Source organism: Clinocottus analis, unplaced genomic scaffold, assembly GCF_023055335.1.
Source record: "Clinocottus analis isolate CAN_PGR_092001 unplaced genomic scaffold, fCliAna1.0.p SCAF_1, whole genome shotgun sequence".
Taxonomy (NCBI): Eukaryota; Metazoa; Chordata; class Actinopteri; order Perciformes; family Cottidae; genus Clinocottus; species Clinocottus analis.
This window is the reverse complement of record NW_027175820.1, coordinates 24,578,425-24,598,011: the sequence shown is the minus strand read 5'-3', so window position 1 is coordinate 24,598,011 and position 19,587 is coordinate 24,578,425. Positions and strand designations below refer to the sequence as shown.

The 19,587-nt window shown below is 42.7% G+C and overlaps 1 protein-coding gene across 1 annotated transcript in view; it reads right to left on the bottom strand.

Moving 5' to 3' along the window:
• Nucleotides 1-19,587, bottom strand: part of fat2 (FAT atypical cadherin 2) — a 103,452-nt gene that overhangs the window by 63,726 nt on the left and 20,139 nt on the right. Inside the window, exons 4-8 of the mRNA XM_068572052.1 lie at nucleotides 12,295-12,353; nucleotides 10,983-11,312; nucleotides 9,851-10,058; nucleotides 2,399-2,538; nucleotides 1,879-1,941 (exon numbers count right to left, since the gene is read on the bottom strand). Of these exons, the coding sequence (XP_068428153.1) occupies nucleotides 1,879-1,941; nucleotides 2,399-2,538; nucleotides 9,851-10,058; nucleotides 10,983-11,312; nucleotides 12,295-12,353 (800 nt within the window). The remainder of the gene's footprint in view (nucleotides 1-1,878; nucleotides 1,942-2,398; nucleotides 2,539-9,850; nucleotides 10,059-10,982; nucleotides 11,313-12,294; nucleotides 12,354-19,587) is intronic.

Genomic DNA, 19,587 nt, shown 5'->3' with positions numbered 1-19,587 from the left:
TACTATTATCATATTTTTGTGCTATATTGTTATATCTTTTATATTTTGTGTCATATTTTTCTTCTTTTTTTTGGTCTCCAGACCTCCTTTTCTCCTGTGCTTCAGGCTTTGTAGGAACCCCAAATTAATTCCAATACTTGTGTTTATTGTATGTATTTGTTCAGCAAAGTCTTGGAAAAAAATGTATATCTGCAAAAAATATATATTTTAATCAAAACTATGAACATCCAGGATGATATGAGCCAGATTCCCCCAAAAAATGCCTCCCGGAGCGGTCAATAAGACACCTTTTTGGAAAGATTAGGACCTAAAGGATCGTGATATGCAACAAAAATCACAATAAAACAAAGTCTTGGCCTGTTAGGATGAGTTTCAGTCAAAAAACTGTGTCATTCGGTTAAAAAATGGACAAATTATGTATTATACGCCAAAAGATTGTCTGAATGGGGCATGCTGGGACTTAAAATGGCCGCAGGAGGATTTTCACATGCTTTTCAAAAGGTTAAGTTTATTGTAATCCTGATCCAGAGGTGGTCCCGCTACCTTCGGTGGTTGTCGGGGAGCTAGCGCAAGCTAGTGGAGAGCTAGCAAGGAACTAGCAAGGAGCTAAGAGGGAGCTAGCGGGGAACTAACAGAAGCGGTAGCAAAATGAGCTTCTCATTGTATAGAATAACTGTTATCTGTGCATATGACAGTAAAAACATCTTGAATCTTGAACTTTGTTGTTGTTTTTTTGTTGTCTATTCATATGCAACTAGTAAAAATCTTGCAGAAAAGGATTGAAAGTAAGAAAGAAAATGTTCTGCTAGAAGCAACGATGTCAGAGTCGAGGGCCGGAGGGGAAGAAGATCACTGTGATTATGGAAAACAACATTTTCCTTGTAGTGTCTGTGACGCATTGACGATAATCTTCAACATGCGCTCGAATTTTGAATTTAAAGTGTAAACGTCTCAAATATCTCAAGCTCCCGGAGCTTCCTGGTTTCCTTTACGTCCAAACCGAGCTGAACAGAGATGAATGAAGCGCCGCCTACGGGACCATGAAGCCCTTCGGCGCCTCGATCGCGACGCTTCGCATAATAAAAGCGCACAACTCTGCTGAATGTGAACACACGTTTCTGGGATTCACAAGAGACAACATAGCGTCTCTGTGGGCGTTCCTTTTCCTCGGCTTCCAATGGGGGGAGCTCGGCAGAAAAAGTTTGAGAAACGATCGCTTTTTTGATGGAAAGTTACTTAAGTCAAGATAGTTTTTTTTGTTGTATAAAACTAGTTGGAAAACTTAAAGAGCTCGTTGGATTTGCTCAGGTAATCGTTGCGATGCCAGAGAGGCAACAAGGTGTGGAAAGTACTGTTTGTCCTCCATAATCACCAGGATGAAAGGCCTTAAAGGGACCGCACCAGACTCCATGATAAAAACAGCTATTTTAACCTCGCGGATCACAGGAGCTTCTGATCCGTCGGTGAGCTTGTTTGTGTCGTTGTGCGACTTCGGTGAACCCGAACGAACCCTTTAAACCACCGACGCAACTTAATAACACACATGAACTATCTGACGGAGGCGGCGGGCGACCAGCTGCTGCGGTGTTCTGCACGATTAAAATTACAGCTTTTGTCAATGGAGTCTGGTGGATCATGAAAAGAGAACCGAAAGATCCGCCTGACGGGAAGATAAAGAGGTGATACAAGTTATAAGTCCCGAACTGCATCGACTGCCCTAATGCACAATCATCCACACATCCAAACTATCCCTTTAAAGACTTTTTACACCTGTAAACACGGCACCTCGGCTGCACGCCACACCTGGTTACACCCGCAATTAACGGTGAAGAATGCCCTTCAGGGCATCAGTGCTGATGCACTGGATCCGACTCTCACCTGGTAGAACGGCTTCAGGAAGACGGGGCGATGCTCGTTCATGTCCAGCACGCGGATGTAGGCCTGCAGTTTGGAGGAAAAATGAGATGCTCCACACATTAAAACAAGAGGAAAAGCAGAAACATCACGTGCAAAAAAAAAACACACCTGACCGTCGCTGCTGCAACATTTTTTGTGCAACCTAAAAACAAAAAAGTAACGTGGCTCATGGAGAACATTGTGTTTTCTCACTTGTTAAAAAAAGAAAAAGAAGAAGAAGACGCCGTTCTGCGAAAAGTGATCCGAGCTGATCATCGCCTCGTATCCCGTTAATTACTTTTCTGAAGATTCAAAAACTCAGAGACAACTCGGCCGTCGCTAATTAATTTGGTGTGAACGCAACAAGGTAAGAAGCGTGATGTGATTTCCCTGAAGCCTTCTCAATTTGAACACTTTGATCCTGAAATAAAAAAGGAAGACAACACCGCTCTTCCTTTCCTTGCTTCCTTCCCACTCTTTCTACAAATACAAACCACCTCACCTGCGTGGTGGCGTTGTGGTGTCCGTCGGTGACGCGCACCGTCATGTTGTAGTTAGCGCGCCGCGCCGCGGCGAGCCGGCGGGCGATGGAGATGGTGCCCGTGTTCCTCTGGATGTCGAAGTCCTTTTCTTCATCGCCACCTGAGAGAGAGAGAGAGTCACGCACAGACGATAAAAGGTTGTCACATGTCAGATATCTTTAAGACGGCGGCGGCGGACGTCTGCGGAGGGGGAACGATGCGCCTCGAGGAGCGGCGGTGATTTCCCCGTTGAGGCTGTAATTAATGATTTCCTCTCTGACTTTGAAAAGGCCCAAAACTCGTCCCATCCAGAAGAAGGAAATATGCATTTTTTTCATCCCCGGCTTGAGTGTGTCCAACTTTTGTAAAAACTCCGATAAACTTATTGAACTCACATAGAAAAGATTCAATAAAGAGACGCAGTAATAGATTTTTCTTTCCTTCACAGGGATCCATCCATCACAGAGGGACATGTTGATGGTTTCTTATTTACAGACTGAGCTGAGAAACCAACCGAGACACCCAGACGCTCCACAGTCTGTCTACCCGTCTGTCTGAATTTGGTAAATTTAGTTGAAATGGTTTTAAAACATAACCCTGCAATAACAAAAACAAACATTATGCACCTTAGAGCCCCAAAAGATGGTCGCTCTGGTGCTGTGGCGAGTTCCCTGTCCCCATTCTTCAAGTAGTCGTATCAACCCTAAATCAGTTGCAATGATTGTAATAATTTAGATTGATTTTTGCAGAATTTTGTTTTGAAAAAAATGTATATTTCCAAAAATGAAACTTGTACACCATATTTTGATCATAACTATAAACATCTAGCATGATCTGAGCAAAATTCGATCTAAATTTCGTAAAAAAGGGCCTTCTCGAGGCGTCCCCGGGTTCGTTGTTTCGGCGCCCTGGGCCTAAACAACGACCTGCAGAGTTTGAAGACCTGTCTTTGGAAAGATAATGACCAAAAGAATCGGAATCTGCCAAAAAAATCCCAATAATACAAAACATTGGAGGCGTTACGAAGGAGTTTCAGTCAAAAAACTGTGTCGTTTGGTTAAAAAATGTAAAAGTCATAACCTTTAAGCTGAAACGTGGTCGGACTGGTGCATGCTGGGTAACCAACTGTGCATGAATTTCCGCTTAATGGACGCCGCGTTGGCTTCGCTTGCAAAAGGTCAACGGTCTAGTGAGCGGGATTTAGCGGCATCTAGTGGCGAGGTTACAGATTGCAACCAAGTACAACTTCTCCCGGAAAAAAAAGAGGCAAAAGCCTTAGTTTGTCCGTTCTGGGCTACAGTAGAAACACGCTCCATATGTAAACCATGAAGGTGTCACTCTACGATAAACAAAACTTTATACACAAGAGAAAACACAAACTTCTGATCCCCCCTGAATGCCACGCACCGGCCCTTTAAAACTATATTTTATTGGTGAAAACGATCCGTGCTCTCAACAAACGATGTAATTGATAAATTGTTTTATAGTTGAACTCTTAACATGTGTGTGATGTTGCTCATTAACTGAACGTATCGTACGACCCCGACCAGGAAAAGTAATCGATGCGTTTGCTGGAAGTTCAGGACGAACGTCGCAGTGCCTCGAAACACCGAAAAAAAAGCTCCGAAAAGCTTCTTTGTACCTCGTTGGTGCCAATTAAACTTTTTTATTTCAAATATCGTTTTTATCGGTGCGCTTTGTTCTGTTTATCCTCACGATTCAGTGATGGCGTGCGTGTTTTTCTTCTCGCTTTCACCAAAAAAATATATAAATCTGCAGTGACTCACTCTCTCTTCCTCCTCTCTTCCTCCTCTCTTCCTCCTCTCTTCCCTCCTTCCTTCTCTCTCTCCTGCACCTCTTGCCTCATGTCTTTCCTCTCTCTCTCAGCAGGTTGTGTGTTCGTACGTGAGAAAGGTAAACCTCACGCCTGCTCGGGCCAGATGGTGTTTATTGAGATGTCCACCTCCCCCCCCGAGACGCTGCCATACCTCCACAGAAGTCTGCAGTCCTTTCACTTCTATTTAAACTAAACCATGTTTGCATGTGTTTGAGGAGAGGATAAAGCAGTTATCCAACTCTCACCCGCTCCCTTTTCTTCACGTCACACTCTCTGTTTTATCCCCCGATCGATAGAAACAGACCCGGAGATGACCCAATTATCTGTCCGTTACGCGGACGAAGCAGCGGCATCGACGGGTCCATTTAACTGATTTAGATTAACAAATCCCCGGGATTGACTTCCCCCCCGTAAGACACGAACACAGAGGCTTTCGTGAAAAGGAAAAGAAGAAGAAGAAGAAGACTGAACCGGACGCAGCAAAGCTCATCCGTCGGCTGTCGTCTCAGGACAAAGAGAGGAAAGTGTGCCGTGAAACCAATTTTTCACTTTACCGATCACTGCGAGGGAGATACGATATCACCGCCATGGTTGGAGGTTTCCGAGCCATGCAAAACATCTATTTTACTCGTGGAAAAATGCAGGCGTTTGGCTGACATTTTTGGATCAATCTGTGTGTTGTTTCGTTCATCTTCTGGGTGTTTTTATCTGGGTCAGGACCGCGGCGGCAACAAGGCATGCCGAGAGGCCTCCGGGCCCTCCGTCATCCTCGACCTCCAACTCAGTCACGGCTTACATGTGGCCGATTTGTCACGTCGGTGGACCTCGCGTGCAGAGCGGCATTATTTTCCATTATTTTCTCATTTATTTCCTTGTTTCTAGCTGAAAGCAAGAGGCTTTTTTTTATTTTCAGCGAACAAGCTGCGATAAGCCGACCGTACGGGAAGAACGTGAAACATCCGGCAGCGAAAGAGACAGATTGATGTTGTCAGGAGTTGGTGGAGAGCAAAAACAGAACAAAAGAAGCTTAGAGGATCATTTTAGAGGTCACGCAGCTGGATGCGAGGTCGTTGCTGGACGTACAGTTGGTCCATTGGCTTTTTATTGGGGTGAATGAACACATATTGACCAAATTCTTTCCATTTTTCTCCAAAGAAAAGAATAAAATTATCTGGCTACATTGCCATTTAATTTGCAGTTTGATACTAGCGGTCCTCTAATGTACTTAAATGGTAAATCACAATGATTTAGGTGACTTTTCCGACCTTTCATCAAGCCAAGTTCCCTACAAATACCAAGTTTAAAAGGCCTGCGACACCAGATTCAGAAGGCCTTTAGCGTCCATTCACGCGGTTGATTGTTGATCCGAATACAAGAAGGCGAAGACGAGACCGTAGGAAGTAGCAAAGGAAGCAAAGGAAGAACTCAGGTGACGGGAAAATCCTCCTCGAGCCGCAGTCGGGTCCAAAAAAAAGGGTCAACTAGCAGGAAGCTAGCGGGGAACTAGCAGAAGCGCTAGCTGGCTACAGCGGGGAGCTAACGGAGACACCCACCAAAGGAAGTAGCGGCTTGTAACCCGACTTTTACGGTATTTTCGGCTCCTTGAGGAAGGAAGAGGATAGTGTTGGATGGTGTAATGAGTAATGCATTCTCTGGGGACACAAATATCGCTTTTTTCTGCTCATTTTGGAGTCATTTTGCCGCGTATCTTTTGAGAGAGCTCAGTCTGGGATATTTGATATCACACTGGGCTTCACAAACAAACTCCCCTGAGTTATTCTGAATCCCCTTTTTTCCCGCCAGGGGGTTTGAGTATATGAAATGAACAAGATGTGCTTCCTTCATCCTCCCATGGTCAAACTTATCCCTCCCCCCCCCCTGTAGACATCCGGCATTGCCTTCCCGGGCAAGTTGCGATGACCATGAGACAGACGCCCTTTCCTGGCTGCAACCTCCCCACGGTAATTGCCCCGAGGCGCCGTGGAAAGTTGAATTCCCGGGCTTGTGCCGCGTCGGCCTCCGGAGGCGTCCTCCAGGTGAGCGTTGTCCTCAACCCGGTACGCCCAGAATCAGGTCAACTCTCCTGCAGAGAGGACACCGTTTCCTCTGATTTGATCAGCAGTTGCATTCTTCAGATGACTGCTCCGAGTTCGAGACAAAAGGTGAGGGTCAGGATCGATTGATTCTTTCCTGCGTCTCGCTCTCTCTCTCTCCTCTCCAGCTGTGCAGAACAGTTACACAAAGTTCAACCAAAGTATGGTAAAGTGCGTGTTTTTCTCGACAGACAAAATGTCTACTCAGAAAACGCTAATAACAGATCTATCCACCATTTTATTCATATATTCCACAGCTTTTTGTGAAGTTAAGACCTTTGGTAAACCAATTTCAAACACCAGAACCGTTCGTCCATGTGAGTAAAGCTACGTTTTCACAAGATATATGAAGAATTTCCAAAATCGAGATCCATTTTATCAGCTTTTAAGGTGCCTCATTATTTAGAGAACTGAGATTGTTCTGCAATTTTTGGTGCGACACGTGGGTATATATCTCGTATGCAAGTGCCATTGACTGGACGTTCACGGGAGGCCTTTTGTGGTCGATAGCTTCAACAGCGAGGGGAAGTCTTCATTTGTCTCGCGGAGTTATCGGCGGAGAGGCCGCGATATGCATCTGGGTTCTGCTGCTGCAGAGGAGAGGGAGGTGGAAAGCAGCCCGATGGTATCTGCATGGGAGAGGAGTCCTGTGACACAACAACACTCATCTGCCGACGGGACGAGAGCCAGCGCTACACCACTGTGGAGTAGAAGTAGAATGAAACCGGAGTAAAGAAGTAGAAATATCCTACTTTATGCTTCTACTCTGCTGTGTATCAGTGGAAGATATTGTCGGTGTGGATGCAGATACCCATTGATTTATAACGGGGCCTTTATCCGCTTTAACTTTAGCTGAATAAAAGATCAAATGACAAATGCCGTTCCGCAAAGCAAATATATACTACAAAGGTGGAAGCGATTGTGTCTGACGAAAAAACAACAACTGGGAATAGGAATTACTTTTTCATCCTCCAGTATGGTGGCAACCTCTGAAAATATCTGTCCAGGTGGACAGCGAGCCCACGGGGAGAGCGCCAGGCTTTGAAGAGGATTTTCACATCGTGGCCAAAACAGAAATGTCTTTCCAAACACTTTTTCCCCCAACAATAGACTTTTTTAGAGCATCTCAAATATGCAGGGTTTTGTTTCTCGTCTTTAAAAAAAAAACAGTTTCTTTAAAATGTACGACTGAAATATTTTTATGTCAAAGTTATTTCTCTGTTCTCGCTCTCTCGGCACCATGTTTTATTTAAGCGATAAGGGACTCGAGGCTGTACTGTATCGTCAATAATGTACTGTTCAAGGTTGCTCAACTCAAATATCCTTCTCTCCAAGCCCTCCGAGGAAAATCTTGTATTTGTGATTTTGGGTTATACAAAATAAACAGAATTGAGTCGAATTGTTATAACAACACCCTTAAACTGTACGTTATTATAGATACAGTACTGTAGCTACAATAATGTAACTGTACATTATTATCGATACAGTACTGTATCGACAATAATGTAACCGTACATTAGCGTATATACAGTACTGCCTCGAGTCCCTTATTGCTTTTATAATACGGTATCGTCAATAATGCACTGTCTTTGAACTGTACATTATTATTATTATCAATACAGTACTGTATCGACAATAATGTAACCGTACATTACTGTATATACAGTGCTGCCTCGAGTCCCTTATTCCTTTAATAATACGGTATTGTCAATAATGTATTATCCTTGAACTGTACATTATTGTAGATACAACACTGTATCTACAATAATGTAACTGTACATTATTGTAGATACAGGACTGTATCTACAATAATGTAACTCTACATTATTGTAGATATAATACTGTATCTACAATAATGTAACTGTACATTATTGTCGATCCAATACTGTATCTACAATAATAACTGTACCTACAGGACCTACAGCACAAAATAGTTATAACCACCAAACCTTGTGTATCAATTAATATACAATGGATGTGGGTAGATGGAAGAGATAATATATGTTTTTCATGCTTTAATCATTTAAAAATAAAGTATTATAAAACTACGGTTGGTACCGCCAGACTTCGCTCGGGGGTGATCGGGACTCGTCTGCTTCGTGACATAACGTGACGCGCGAGCGTCAGAAGACTCTGGGACACCTGAACGCCTCGCGGGGGAGGCAGAGGGTGTCTGCTGTCGTGCTTCGGGGGTTTTCTGGCACAGACGGAGCTTTTTTGGCACCGCAAACTGAACAGGAGGAACCTCGGAGGTCCTTTCTCTGCACATGCTGCCCCACCTGGCAGGAAGCTGCCTGGCAGACCCCTCGTGCCGATTTTTTTTTTTTTTTTTTTTTTTGGAGGCTCAAAAGGGAACGAGACCAGAAACACAGGGGGGATGATTTCCATTCCAACTACAAGAATATGGTCACGGCTTTTAAATATTCATGACGGCCTCGGTGACGGCCCTTCTCATAGCGGGTCTGAGAGAAGCCAGATAGCAGGAGGACGACGAGGAGGACGAGGAGGAGGAAGAGGAAGGACTGGCAGGTCCGTTCCTCCTGTGGGGATCTGGCAGACGATGACAGGAGGAACGCCGCTGATTTATCCTCAGAGAGAGCAAACGTCCCGCTGACACCGAGACCTTTTTTTCCTCTCCTCCTCCTTTTTTTCCTCTCGCTCTCTATTCAGCCATCGATCCAGGAACTCGCTGTGGTGTTATGGTTGCATTATTTATTATTTATGTCTCATTTTGCATTTATTCATCTTCTATCCATCAAAGAATACGGATGAACCTGCATTCTCTCTCCTGACCACCAGGGGGCGACTTCCTCTGGTTGTATAGAAGTCTATGCTTTATGTGTTAAAGCTGCATTCTCTCTCCTGACCACCAGGGGGCGACTTCCTCTGGTTGTATAGAAGTCTATGCTTTATGTGTTAAAGCTGCATTCTCTCTCTTGACCACCAGGGGGGACTCATCTGGTTGTATAGAAGTATATGCTACATGTGTTGAAGCTACATTCTCTCTCCTGACCACCAGGGGGCGACTCCTCTGGTTGTATATAAGTCTATGCTTCAGGTGTTAAAGCTGCATTCTCTCTCCTGACCACCAGGGGGCGACTCATCTGGTTGTATAGAAGTCTATGCTTCATGTGTTAAAGCTGCATTCTCTCTCCTGACCACCAGGGGGCGACTCCTCTGGTTGTATAGAAGTCTATGCTTCATGTGTTAAAGCTGCATTCTCTCTCCTGACCACCAGGGGGTGATTCCTCTGGTTGTATAGAAGTCTATGCTTCATGTGTTAAAGCTGCATTCTCTCTCCTGACCACCAGGGGGTGATTCCTCTGGTTGTATAGAAGTCTATGCTTCATGTGTCTTTGTCTTCTTTTAGAAATCATTACTCTCATTCGGGTGATGCCCGTTTTTCATCAGCGCTCGAAGTTTGTTGGAGGATCCGATCAATACCTGTGTATGTGTGTCTGTGTGTGTGTGTGTCTGTGTGTGTGTGTTCACTTCCCCCTCACCTATGATATCGAACCATCTCAGCCGGTGCGTCTCCGTGGTGATGATGCCCACCATGTGAGTGACGGAATCCGTCTCCATGACGGTTAAGGTGAAGGGCGGCTCCTCGAACGCGATCGGCTCGGCGGACGGCGGCGGGATGGCGATCCACTCGATGTCGAGTCTCGCCGTGGACGAGCGCGACGGGCTGCCCTGGTCTGTCGCTCTGATCTGGAAAGAGACATGAAGACACATGACTGTTAGATTATTAATTCTCGATCGGGGTCATTGGTTTGTGGGCGTGTCTTATTGAAGGTAGGCGTGTCTTATTGAAGGTAGGTGTCTTATTAAAGGTAGGCGTGTCTTATTAAAGGTAGGCGTGTCTTATTGAAGGTGGGCGTATCATATTGAAGGTAGACGTGTCTTATTGAAAGGTAGACATGTCTTATTGAAGGTAGATGTGTCTTATTGAAGGTAGGCGTGTCTTATTGAAGGCGGGCGTGTCTTATTGAAGGTGGGCGTGTCTTATTGAAGGTTGGTGTGTCTTATTGGAGGTAGGTGTGTCTTATTGAAGGTAGACGTGTCTTATTGAAAGGTAGACACGTCTTATTGAAGGTAGATGTGTCTTATTAAAGGTAGGCGTGTCTTATTGAAGGTAGGCGTGTCTTATTAAAGGTAGGCGTGTCTTATTGAAGGTAGGTGTGTCTTATTGGAGGTAGGTGTGTCTTATTGAAGGTAGACGTGTCTTATTGAAAGGTAGACACGTCTTATTGAAGGTAGATGTGTCTTATTAAAGGTAGGCGTGTCTTATTGAAGGTAGGCGTGTCTTATTGAAGGTAGGCGTGTCTTGTTAAAGGTAGGCGTGTCTTATTGAAGGTAAATGTGTCTTATGCAAGGTAGACACGTCTTATTAAAGGTAGGTGTGTCTTATTGAAGGTAGGCATGTCTTATTGGAGGTAGGCGTGTCTTATTGAAGGTAGGCATGTCTTATTGAAAGTAGGTGTGTCTTATTAAAGGTGGGCATGTCTTATTGAAAGTGGGCGTGTCTTATTGAAGGTAGGCGTGTCTTATAAAGTCCCCGCACCTCCCTCGGAGAAAACATAAAGTAACGTAATGTATTTGCTGCAACACAAACTCATCTTCATCTACACCGACCGTGAGAATGCTGTAGTTCCCCGGCCAGAAATCGCCGTGCGACGTCACGCCGCCCGTCACCGGGTCGATCTGGAAACCCTCGTCGTTGTGGTCCCTGAGGTCCTTGTCGCGCTCCAGCCTGTAGGTCACCGCGGCGTTGGCGCCCTCGTCGTCGTCGCGGGCCACCACGCGGCACACCTCCCGCCGGCCGGCCAGCCGGCGCTGCTCGGGCAGCTTGACGTGGAAGAGCTTGTCGGTGAACTTGGGCCGGTTGTCGTTGACGTCCAGGACTCGGATCACGACGGTGGCGGTGGAGCGCAGAGGCGGGGATCCGTTATCGGAGACGATCACCTGAGAATTGAGAAGCGGGGGGGAGAATACAACAAACCGTTTACACACAATCATGAAAGTCATCTTCACTCGCAGCGCTGTAATTTCACACGCTGAAATTCCTTAATCAATAATTCTTATCTCGTTCGGTTAATAGCTGTGAAAACTTAATCCACAGAGGAAAACTTCACATCATTTAATATCGTTTCTAGTTTCGTGAGACAGCGGTTGAGGGATTTTCTTGTTTTTTTCATTTTGTTTTCAGGGGTCAAACTAGTGTTTTAGGGGTCAAACAAGTCAGCTTTTTCTCAAGGTAAGACATTCATGTACTGGTAATATTCTGTAAAAATTACTTTTTTATAGTATTTTGAGAAAAAACACACTTTGCATGGGGATTATTTTATTTCATCACTGTTTACTGATTATTTAAATTATTTTTTTTATTTTTACTGTGTCTCTTGTGTGCATTTTACCTGTCTGCTGCTGCAATACCGCATTTTTTTCCACTGCAGGTCTAATAATGGAATATATTATATAATAGCTTAACATACTGTCTCAAATAAAGACTCTGGAAAAAAAATTCAACGTTATCGAACATTTAATTTCAAATATTTTTGCCGCTATCGAAAGAAATAAAAGAGCAACACTTTTTTTGAGAAAACGTTGCGCCCAACTGTTCTTGTAGCTGCAATGCATTCTGGTCCATCTTTTCCACACAGCAAAAAAAAGGCTGCTTCAAAAAAAAAAAAACATCTTCAGTCTTCAACTTCTAATCTCATCCTAATCCTTAAATCTGTCTCGAGAGCAGTCGGAAAAAAACAAACAGACTTTTAACTCTGAAAAAAAAGCCGAGTGTGTTTGTGTGTGTGTGTGTGTGTTTTAAAATCAGCCGTCAGAATTTTTCATACTTCCATCAGATTTATTGGCCGCAGAAACACCAGGATTTGTTTTCGTCTTGGCATCGACCACCGAAGGGAAGCGGACATGTTTACAAGAGACTCACCTCGACGCTGTGTTCGGATTTAACCTCCCGATCCAACGCTGAGAGGGTGCTGATAACACCTGCACAAACACACACACACACACACACACACAGAGGAAGAGAAAATCAATGTTGTTAGTGTGTGTGTGTGTGTCTCAGTGGTGGGAAGTGAGAGTTCTAATTACACCTAAACAAACAAACAAGCAAACAAACAGACTGAGGAGTGTTAGTGTGTCTGTTGTTGTCGGAGAGTCTCAGAGGAACAGAGCCGAGCAAACACATGTTGTTTTATGGATGTTGTTTCTGCTGTGTGTGTGTGTGTGTGTGTGTGTGTGTGTGTGTGAAAGTTATATTAAACTGCTTGTTTACAGTATGAGTGTGTATGTCAGATTGTTGTTTTTGCCGTGAAACACTAAAATGTGATGACATTATTTCACCCGGATGTCATCATCGGGATGGGAGGTGAACCAACAAATATTAACAATTACAAAGAATTAAAGAGATTTAATGAGGACGGTGATAAAAGCATGTTTGCCCTGCAAAAGAAATGTAATAAAAACAGTAAAAAAGTATCGCAGGTGTAACAATGAATTTTAACGCTCAAATTATAGACGATTAAGAACCGTTATGAGATAAATAAAAACACTTAAATGAAACCACAAACAGATTAATACAGAACAAAACCGGCATTGTAAACCTTTTATTCACACAATAAAAATAGCTCTTAAATTTAAAAGCTTCTCAAGTATTTTTCAGCCAAACGTCCAAGAAAAAAGAAGATAAACCCTTATGTGTTGTTTTTACACTTAATTAAGTCTTAGTTTTGTGAAAGACAACATTTATTACACGTGTTTACTCTCAGAAATACACATTTGATAAAAATTAAATAGATTGTCAGGGTTAAAAACACATTTTGTTGTTGTTCTCCAGGACTACAGAATGAAACCGCCGACCGGAGTTCACTCCGGGAAGTTGGGGGGTCACGAACATTCAGCGGACCATCTGTCTACAAGACCTCCGGGTAACGGAACCTGCTAACGAATACTACGCGGAGGTTTCCCAGAAAAAGGGAAAATCCTCTTCAAGCTTGTTGATGATGGAAGAAAAGTTTTCTTTTTCAAACACTTTTCCAGGCATGGAAATAAACATTTTAAAAATTCTGTGACTTTTCCGGGTTTTCCAAGACCGTTTAACGAAATTTCCATGACTTTTCGATGACTTCAAACCAAATTTCCATGACTTTTCCATGAGTTTAAACCAAATGTGCACATAAATTAACAATGAGGACCGTCTACAAGACCTCCGGGTAACGAAACCTGCTAACGAATACTACGCGGAGGTTTCCCAGAAAAAGGGAAAATCCTCTTCAAGATTGTTGATGATGGAATAAAACATATTTACATGACTTTTACAAAACTTTTGGGATTTTTTTTCAAACACTTTTCCAGGCATGGAAATAACCATTTTCCAAATTCTTTGACTTTTCCGGGTTTTCCAAGACCGTTTAACGAAATTTCCATGACTTTTCGATGACTTCAAACCAAATTTCCATGACTTTTCCATTAGTTTAAACCAAATGTGCACATAAATTAACAAGGAGGACCGTCTACAAGACCTCCGGGTAACGGAACCTGCTAACGAATACTACGCGGAGGTTTCCCAGAAAAAGGGAAAATCCTCTTCAAGATTGTTGATGATGGAATAAAACACATTTACATGACTTTTACAAAACTTTTGGGATTTTTTTTTCAAACACTTTTCCAGGCATGGAAATAAACATTTTAAAAATTCTGTGACTTTTCCGGGTTTTCCAAGACCGTTTAACGAAAATTCCATGACTTTTCGATGACTTCAAACCAAATTTCCATGACTTTTCCATGAGTTTAAACCAAATGTGCACATAAATTAACAAGGAGGACCGTCTACAAGACCTCCGGGTAACGGAACCTGCTAACGAATACTACGCGGAGGTTTCCCAGAAAAAGGGAAAATCCTCTTCAAGATTGTTGATGATGGAATAAAACATATTTACATGACACTTTTTCAAACACTTTTCCAGGCATGGAAATAACCATTTTAAACTTTCCGTGACTTTTCCAGGTTTTCCATGACCGTAAGAACCCTCTTGAAGGTGCTCATGAACAATACATTGTATAAAATGATTATGAATATAGAAACTGAACTGTATATACGACATAAATCTCCCAGCAGCCCTCTCTCTCAGCAGACTGGCGGTTTGGTGAATCAGCGTCCGTGTGAACCGCAGGCTTCTGAATCGAGGCGTGAACCATTGCGGCCCGACGGGTTCTTCAGACAGCTGTTTGCGGGGGAGGCGCTTTGTTTGTGTGCAGCTGTTTAGTTTCACTTAGCAGTAAAAACAGTTGGACCTTCTGTCTAAACATCATGACATCGTCGCCTCTTGTTCGGCACACAGCCCTAAAATCTGCTGACTTTTCACTTTTTGACGGTTATTGTTCGTTTGAAAATGTTATAATTTTAGTGGGATAATTATTCTGAAATTGGTTTTTGATGAAAGACCTGAAGAAGGAATGTGTTGTTTTTATGATTCACAAACTTATTATAATTCATCACATTTTAATTGAGATCATTTTAGATTGAAGCTCCTCACTTTCATGTGTTTTTGTTCCGTCTTAACGCTTCTTTTTTTTCCACAGCTGAGAGTCAAATTACCAGTCGAGCTTTTAAACTCATCTCGTTTAATCTCCTTTAATCTTGTTTCATCTCATCTTGTTTCATGTCATTTTGTTCAATCTCATCTCATTTAATCAAATTTAATCTCATCTTGTTTCATCTCATCTCATTTAATCTAATTTAATCTCATTTTATATCATCTCATTTAATCTCATCACATCTAAATTCATCTCATTTAATCTCATTTTGTCTCGTCTCATCACATTTAATCTAATTTAATCTCATCTTGTTTCATCTCATTTAATCTCATCTCGTCTCATTTCATCTCATTTCATTCAATCTCATGTTGTCCCGTCTCATGTCATTTAATCTACTTTAATCTCATCTCATTTAATCTCATCTCATCTTGTCTCACTAAACAAAATCCCCTTTAAAACGATCACAAAGAAAATATGTTTTAAAATGTTTTTTGAGAGGTCAGGGCTTTGTCGTTCTTCTTTTCATACACATATTAAGATTATTATTTATTTATTCCTGTAACAAACATTAAAACAAGTGTAATATAAGTGCAACAAGGGTTTTTTTTCAATACTCCATCTATTTATTTAGGTTTTTTTTGCACGTTTACTTTTTATAAGATGACAAAATAAAGCAAAAAAGAGATATATAAACGGCGTAAGGTGACATCATCGTCTCCGACAGCTAAGAAGGTCTTTATTAAAAAAAAAAAACCTTAACGATCAAACAAAGTGCTGAGAGCGTCACACTCGGCGTCTCGACACAGGCCTTCGTGGAGTTGCATCACAGACGGAGACAGAAAACCTCTCACACACACGTCTAATTGTCAGTTTCAAAAGCTTCAAATAAAATGACAGGGCAGCCCCCCTTCCCCTCTCCTTCCCAAAAAAACCCGTCATTATTAACGCTGTAGGGTGACATAGATTTATTGCAACGGCCCCGACGCTGTACAGCACATAAAGACGCAGCGGGGCAACAGGAACGTCAAACTGTCAGCGGGCGACGGGTGTCATCGCTGCAGAGGGTCGGCTTCTGTCGGGATGGAGGCCAGGTGTGTGTTCAGATGTGCGAAACGGGCACAACTCCAAGCGCCGTTCTTTCCCCCTCCGATTAATCACACGGATCACGTCTGAGTTGTCGAGAAAGCCGCTTTCCCACCCTGCCGACGTCTTCTGGCTTCAGGTCGCTAGCGGCATTTTACACAAGCGGCTAACGTTTAGCATTTTTTTCCAAGGCGACGCTATGAAATTTGGACAGTTAATTATTATTATTTACCACCTGCATGCCTTTTAATGTTGTTTATGTCTCTGACTTGTGTGTTTTATATATTTATCTGCATGTTGTTATGCCATGTGCTTCTGACGCGGATGTTTTTTAGTGTCTAACTTGTCTTCAGTCCATTTTGTTTTAACATGGTAATCCCTTGTTTTATTTGCTTTGTGTGTGTTGAGTGTGTGAGCCTCTGTGTTGTCTTGTTACCACTTGATTATGTCTCCTGAATGAGGATGTATTTCAATATTTTTTCTTCTTTTTTTGTGCAGTGCCGTTGGTTTTATTCCATCTTTATCTCTTTTTTCTATCTGTGTTTTTATTTAACCTGTTTGTGAGACGTGTGTTGACCCAGTGGAGGACGAGGAGGTGTGGGATCTTCTCCTCCAGGGGCCCTGAAGACCCCGCTGAGGGTCACTGAGGCCCTTTTTTATTTTTTACAACAGTGCAAACAAGCCCTGCAGGGAGGACCTCACTGGGACAGGTGGGGCACATTAGAAAGTGTGTGTTTTTGTCATTAGTGCTGGACTGCTGTCAAAAAAAACACATAAAGTCAAACAGCGTTGTCTGGCATGTCCGGGCCGGGTTTGTTTGTTTCCGCGTCTTTCTCTCTAAAAATTCACCGTTGGCTTTTCTTCAGCTGCTACTTTGCGTCTTTGTGATTATTTTCTCCCCAATGCAGCTTTTATGGAGCTCAGTGAACCGTGTCAACATCGTATTCTTCTTCTTGGAGATAGAGGCGTCTTAAAACCATGAGGCATTTCAAATGAGGCTAACACAAACACATCAAGATTGCGAGGCGGCGGTCTGGATTCACTGGGGGTCGGTTTAGACGGGGGAGGGGCTTTTCTTCCTCGAACTAAGAATATGAAGTTACGTCTCGAACGACAACTGCATGCAAATTACCAAAGAAAAGAGCAGCAGCGGAAAAAAAAAAGTCTAATTCATCACTAATTGCGAGAATGACCCGTTTAAAGGGAATCCACCGAGCGGGACTTGAGGTGCCTCTCATCATCGGATCACTTTCTTACCAGCTCATCTGATCGACTTCCTCAAGGTGAGCTCGCGTACAAAAGGTGGAATTCAACAGCCGCGACCGACCGACGCAAACAGAGGTGACGAAATAAGATTTGCTCTACGTGACACGAATAAAAAGGCAAAAAAGACGTGTGAGTTTGAGCTAACGGTGTTTGGCTGGAGATGCTCTCTTCTCTCTCGTTGGGGGTTTTATAGGTACATGGCTCATTTTTCTGGCACTGTAGTTGTATTTACTTCTTAGTCGATCAATGCGTGGTTGGTTTGGGTCTTTTAAAGAAATGTAAAGTATTCCCAGTGGCTTTTAAACCGACGATGTAACAGTTCGACGATGAGAGGCTGTGCAATAATTTCCAGGATTTTGCAGCTAGCAAAATGCTAATGACTTGGTGCAGTGAATCCACTGGCACACAGTGAGCCGCGCAGTGGACTTACATATCCGAGAAGTAGATTTTTTTTGGGCATTTTTGGGGTAATTTGGCGCACCCTCGCTCCGTGCACCAACCTGTTGTCGAAGTCATTCAACGACTCGCTTAAATGAACAAAAAAAAACAAGAAAAAAGTGATTGGACTGGATTTAATTTGTGTTTTTTTTTTTCTTTTTCTGTTGCTCAGCACACAATCCTACACAGCTGAAACTTAATCAACTAATTGTTTAAAGTGTAATCGGACACAAAGCACATGCACGCTTTCAGGAGGCTAAGAGCGTCGTCAGAAACCCGCACACAGCCATGAGTCACTTCATCCTGTCGAGGCATGAGAGCTTCCAACAATACCAGTCACATGTGCATTAGTAATAGTGGGTTCATTTGAGAAAAAAAGACAAGGTGGGTCATGTTCTGGAGAGGGAGGAGGTTTCTACAGCACTTCAGAGTAATTTGAGGCAATGCAATCTCCCTCATCTACACGATCCACGAGCACTGATATCCAACTTTACTTGTAGTCGCTGATGTCGAAAGGATTTTTCCAGACAGTTAAACTATTTTCAAGTTAAAGGTTAGATTACCTGTGAGAATGTCACAGTATCCTCTTAATCTTGTACCTTTTGATTCAAACTGCATGTCCTAAAGTATGTGGAGAGGTAACATTGTACCCAGTTGTGACCGTTGAATGTTGAAATCCAAAACTAAAGGCTTTGATTTGAGCAGCTTTTACTCTTTTAGTTTCCGGCTTTCCACCAAGTTTTGGCTGCAAAGATTTTGTTCCCTATCAGTCGCTGCAAGAGCGTCAGTGAGGTCCAACACTGGTGTTAATGGGTGTCTGGTTTGTTCCAGTTCATCCTAAAGGTGTTGGATTGGTTTGAGGTCAGGGCCAGTAAAGCAGGCCAGTCAAGTTCTACCACACCAGACTGGGAAAACCAAATGTCTTTATGGAGCTAGAATAGTCATGCTGAAACCATAGAAATAGAAAAGGAGTGGAAAGGACGGTCTCCAACTGTCTTATAAATGACGTATAAACTCAATTGATAAAAGAGCAAATTTGCTCTGCACCTTTTCTTTAACCAGTGTAGAAATAAAGCATGTTTAAATCAGCTAACTAGTTATCTAACTAGTGGAAAGCTAGCTACTTAGCTAGCCTGCATATTCCACCAGCCTTTAATGCTACACTGGTTGGACTAATTGAGCCATGATTTAACGGTTCCTCCAAGCCAAGGACAAGCTAACGAGCTAACTAGCGTGCCGGAGCTACCGCCTTTTTCTTTTGGTCTCGTCAAAAGACCACGGAAGAAAAACAGGTAAATGTTTATTCTACTTTTATAAACTTGGTAGACACAACAGGGAGAAAAGAAAATGTTTTTTTTGGTCTAAAATACAATCGTATCCTGAAACATTAACATTTTCCTTCATTGGCTCTAATGTGGGAAAGTGAGGTTAAAGTGGCAGTTCATGCAATTTTAAATGGTTCAATAAAAATAATAGTAACACATTTAGTTTTAAATAGGTCTTCTTATACGTTTTAACACCTTTTTATTGTATAATTTTTAAAGTTTTCATTTTGGTTTTGAAATCAGAATAATGCACACAGTTCACTACACTTTTCTCTCTGAATTTGGGTCATCTACATCCAAAATACCTCCGTCACCAGCCGAGGCTTAACATTAGAGAAAACCTCTAAAAAGAAGTGCACACGCACAATGACACACAAAAAACCCTTTCAACCAAACGCATTTCTCATCCTGTCCCTGTAAGCTCGACCACATGAATATCAAATACACCTGCCTTTACAACAACAGAAGAAGCTGTTTTTTAATGTGTTTCAACACCTCCTGTGCTCCCTCCTTTTGTGTGACGTCTCTCCGTGAAGCACAACTCGCCCTCCTTCAGTAATCCTTTTGATATA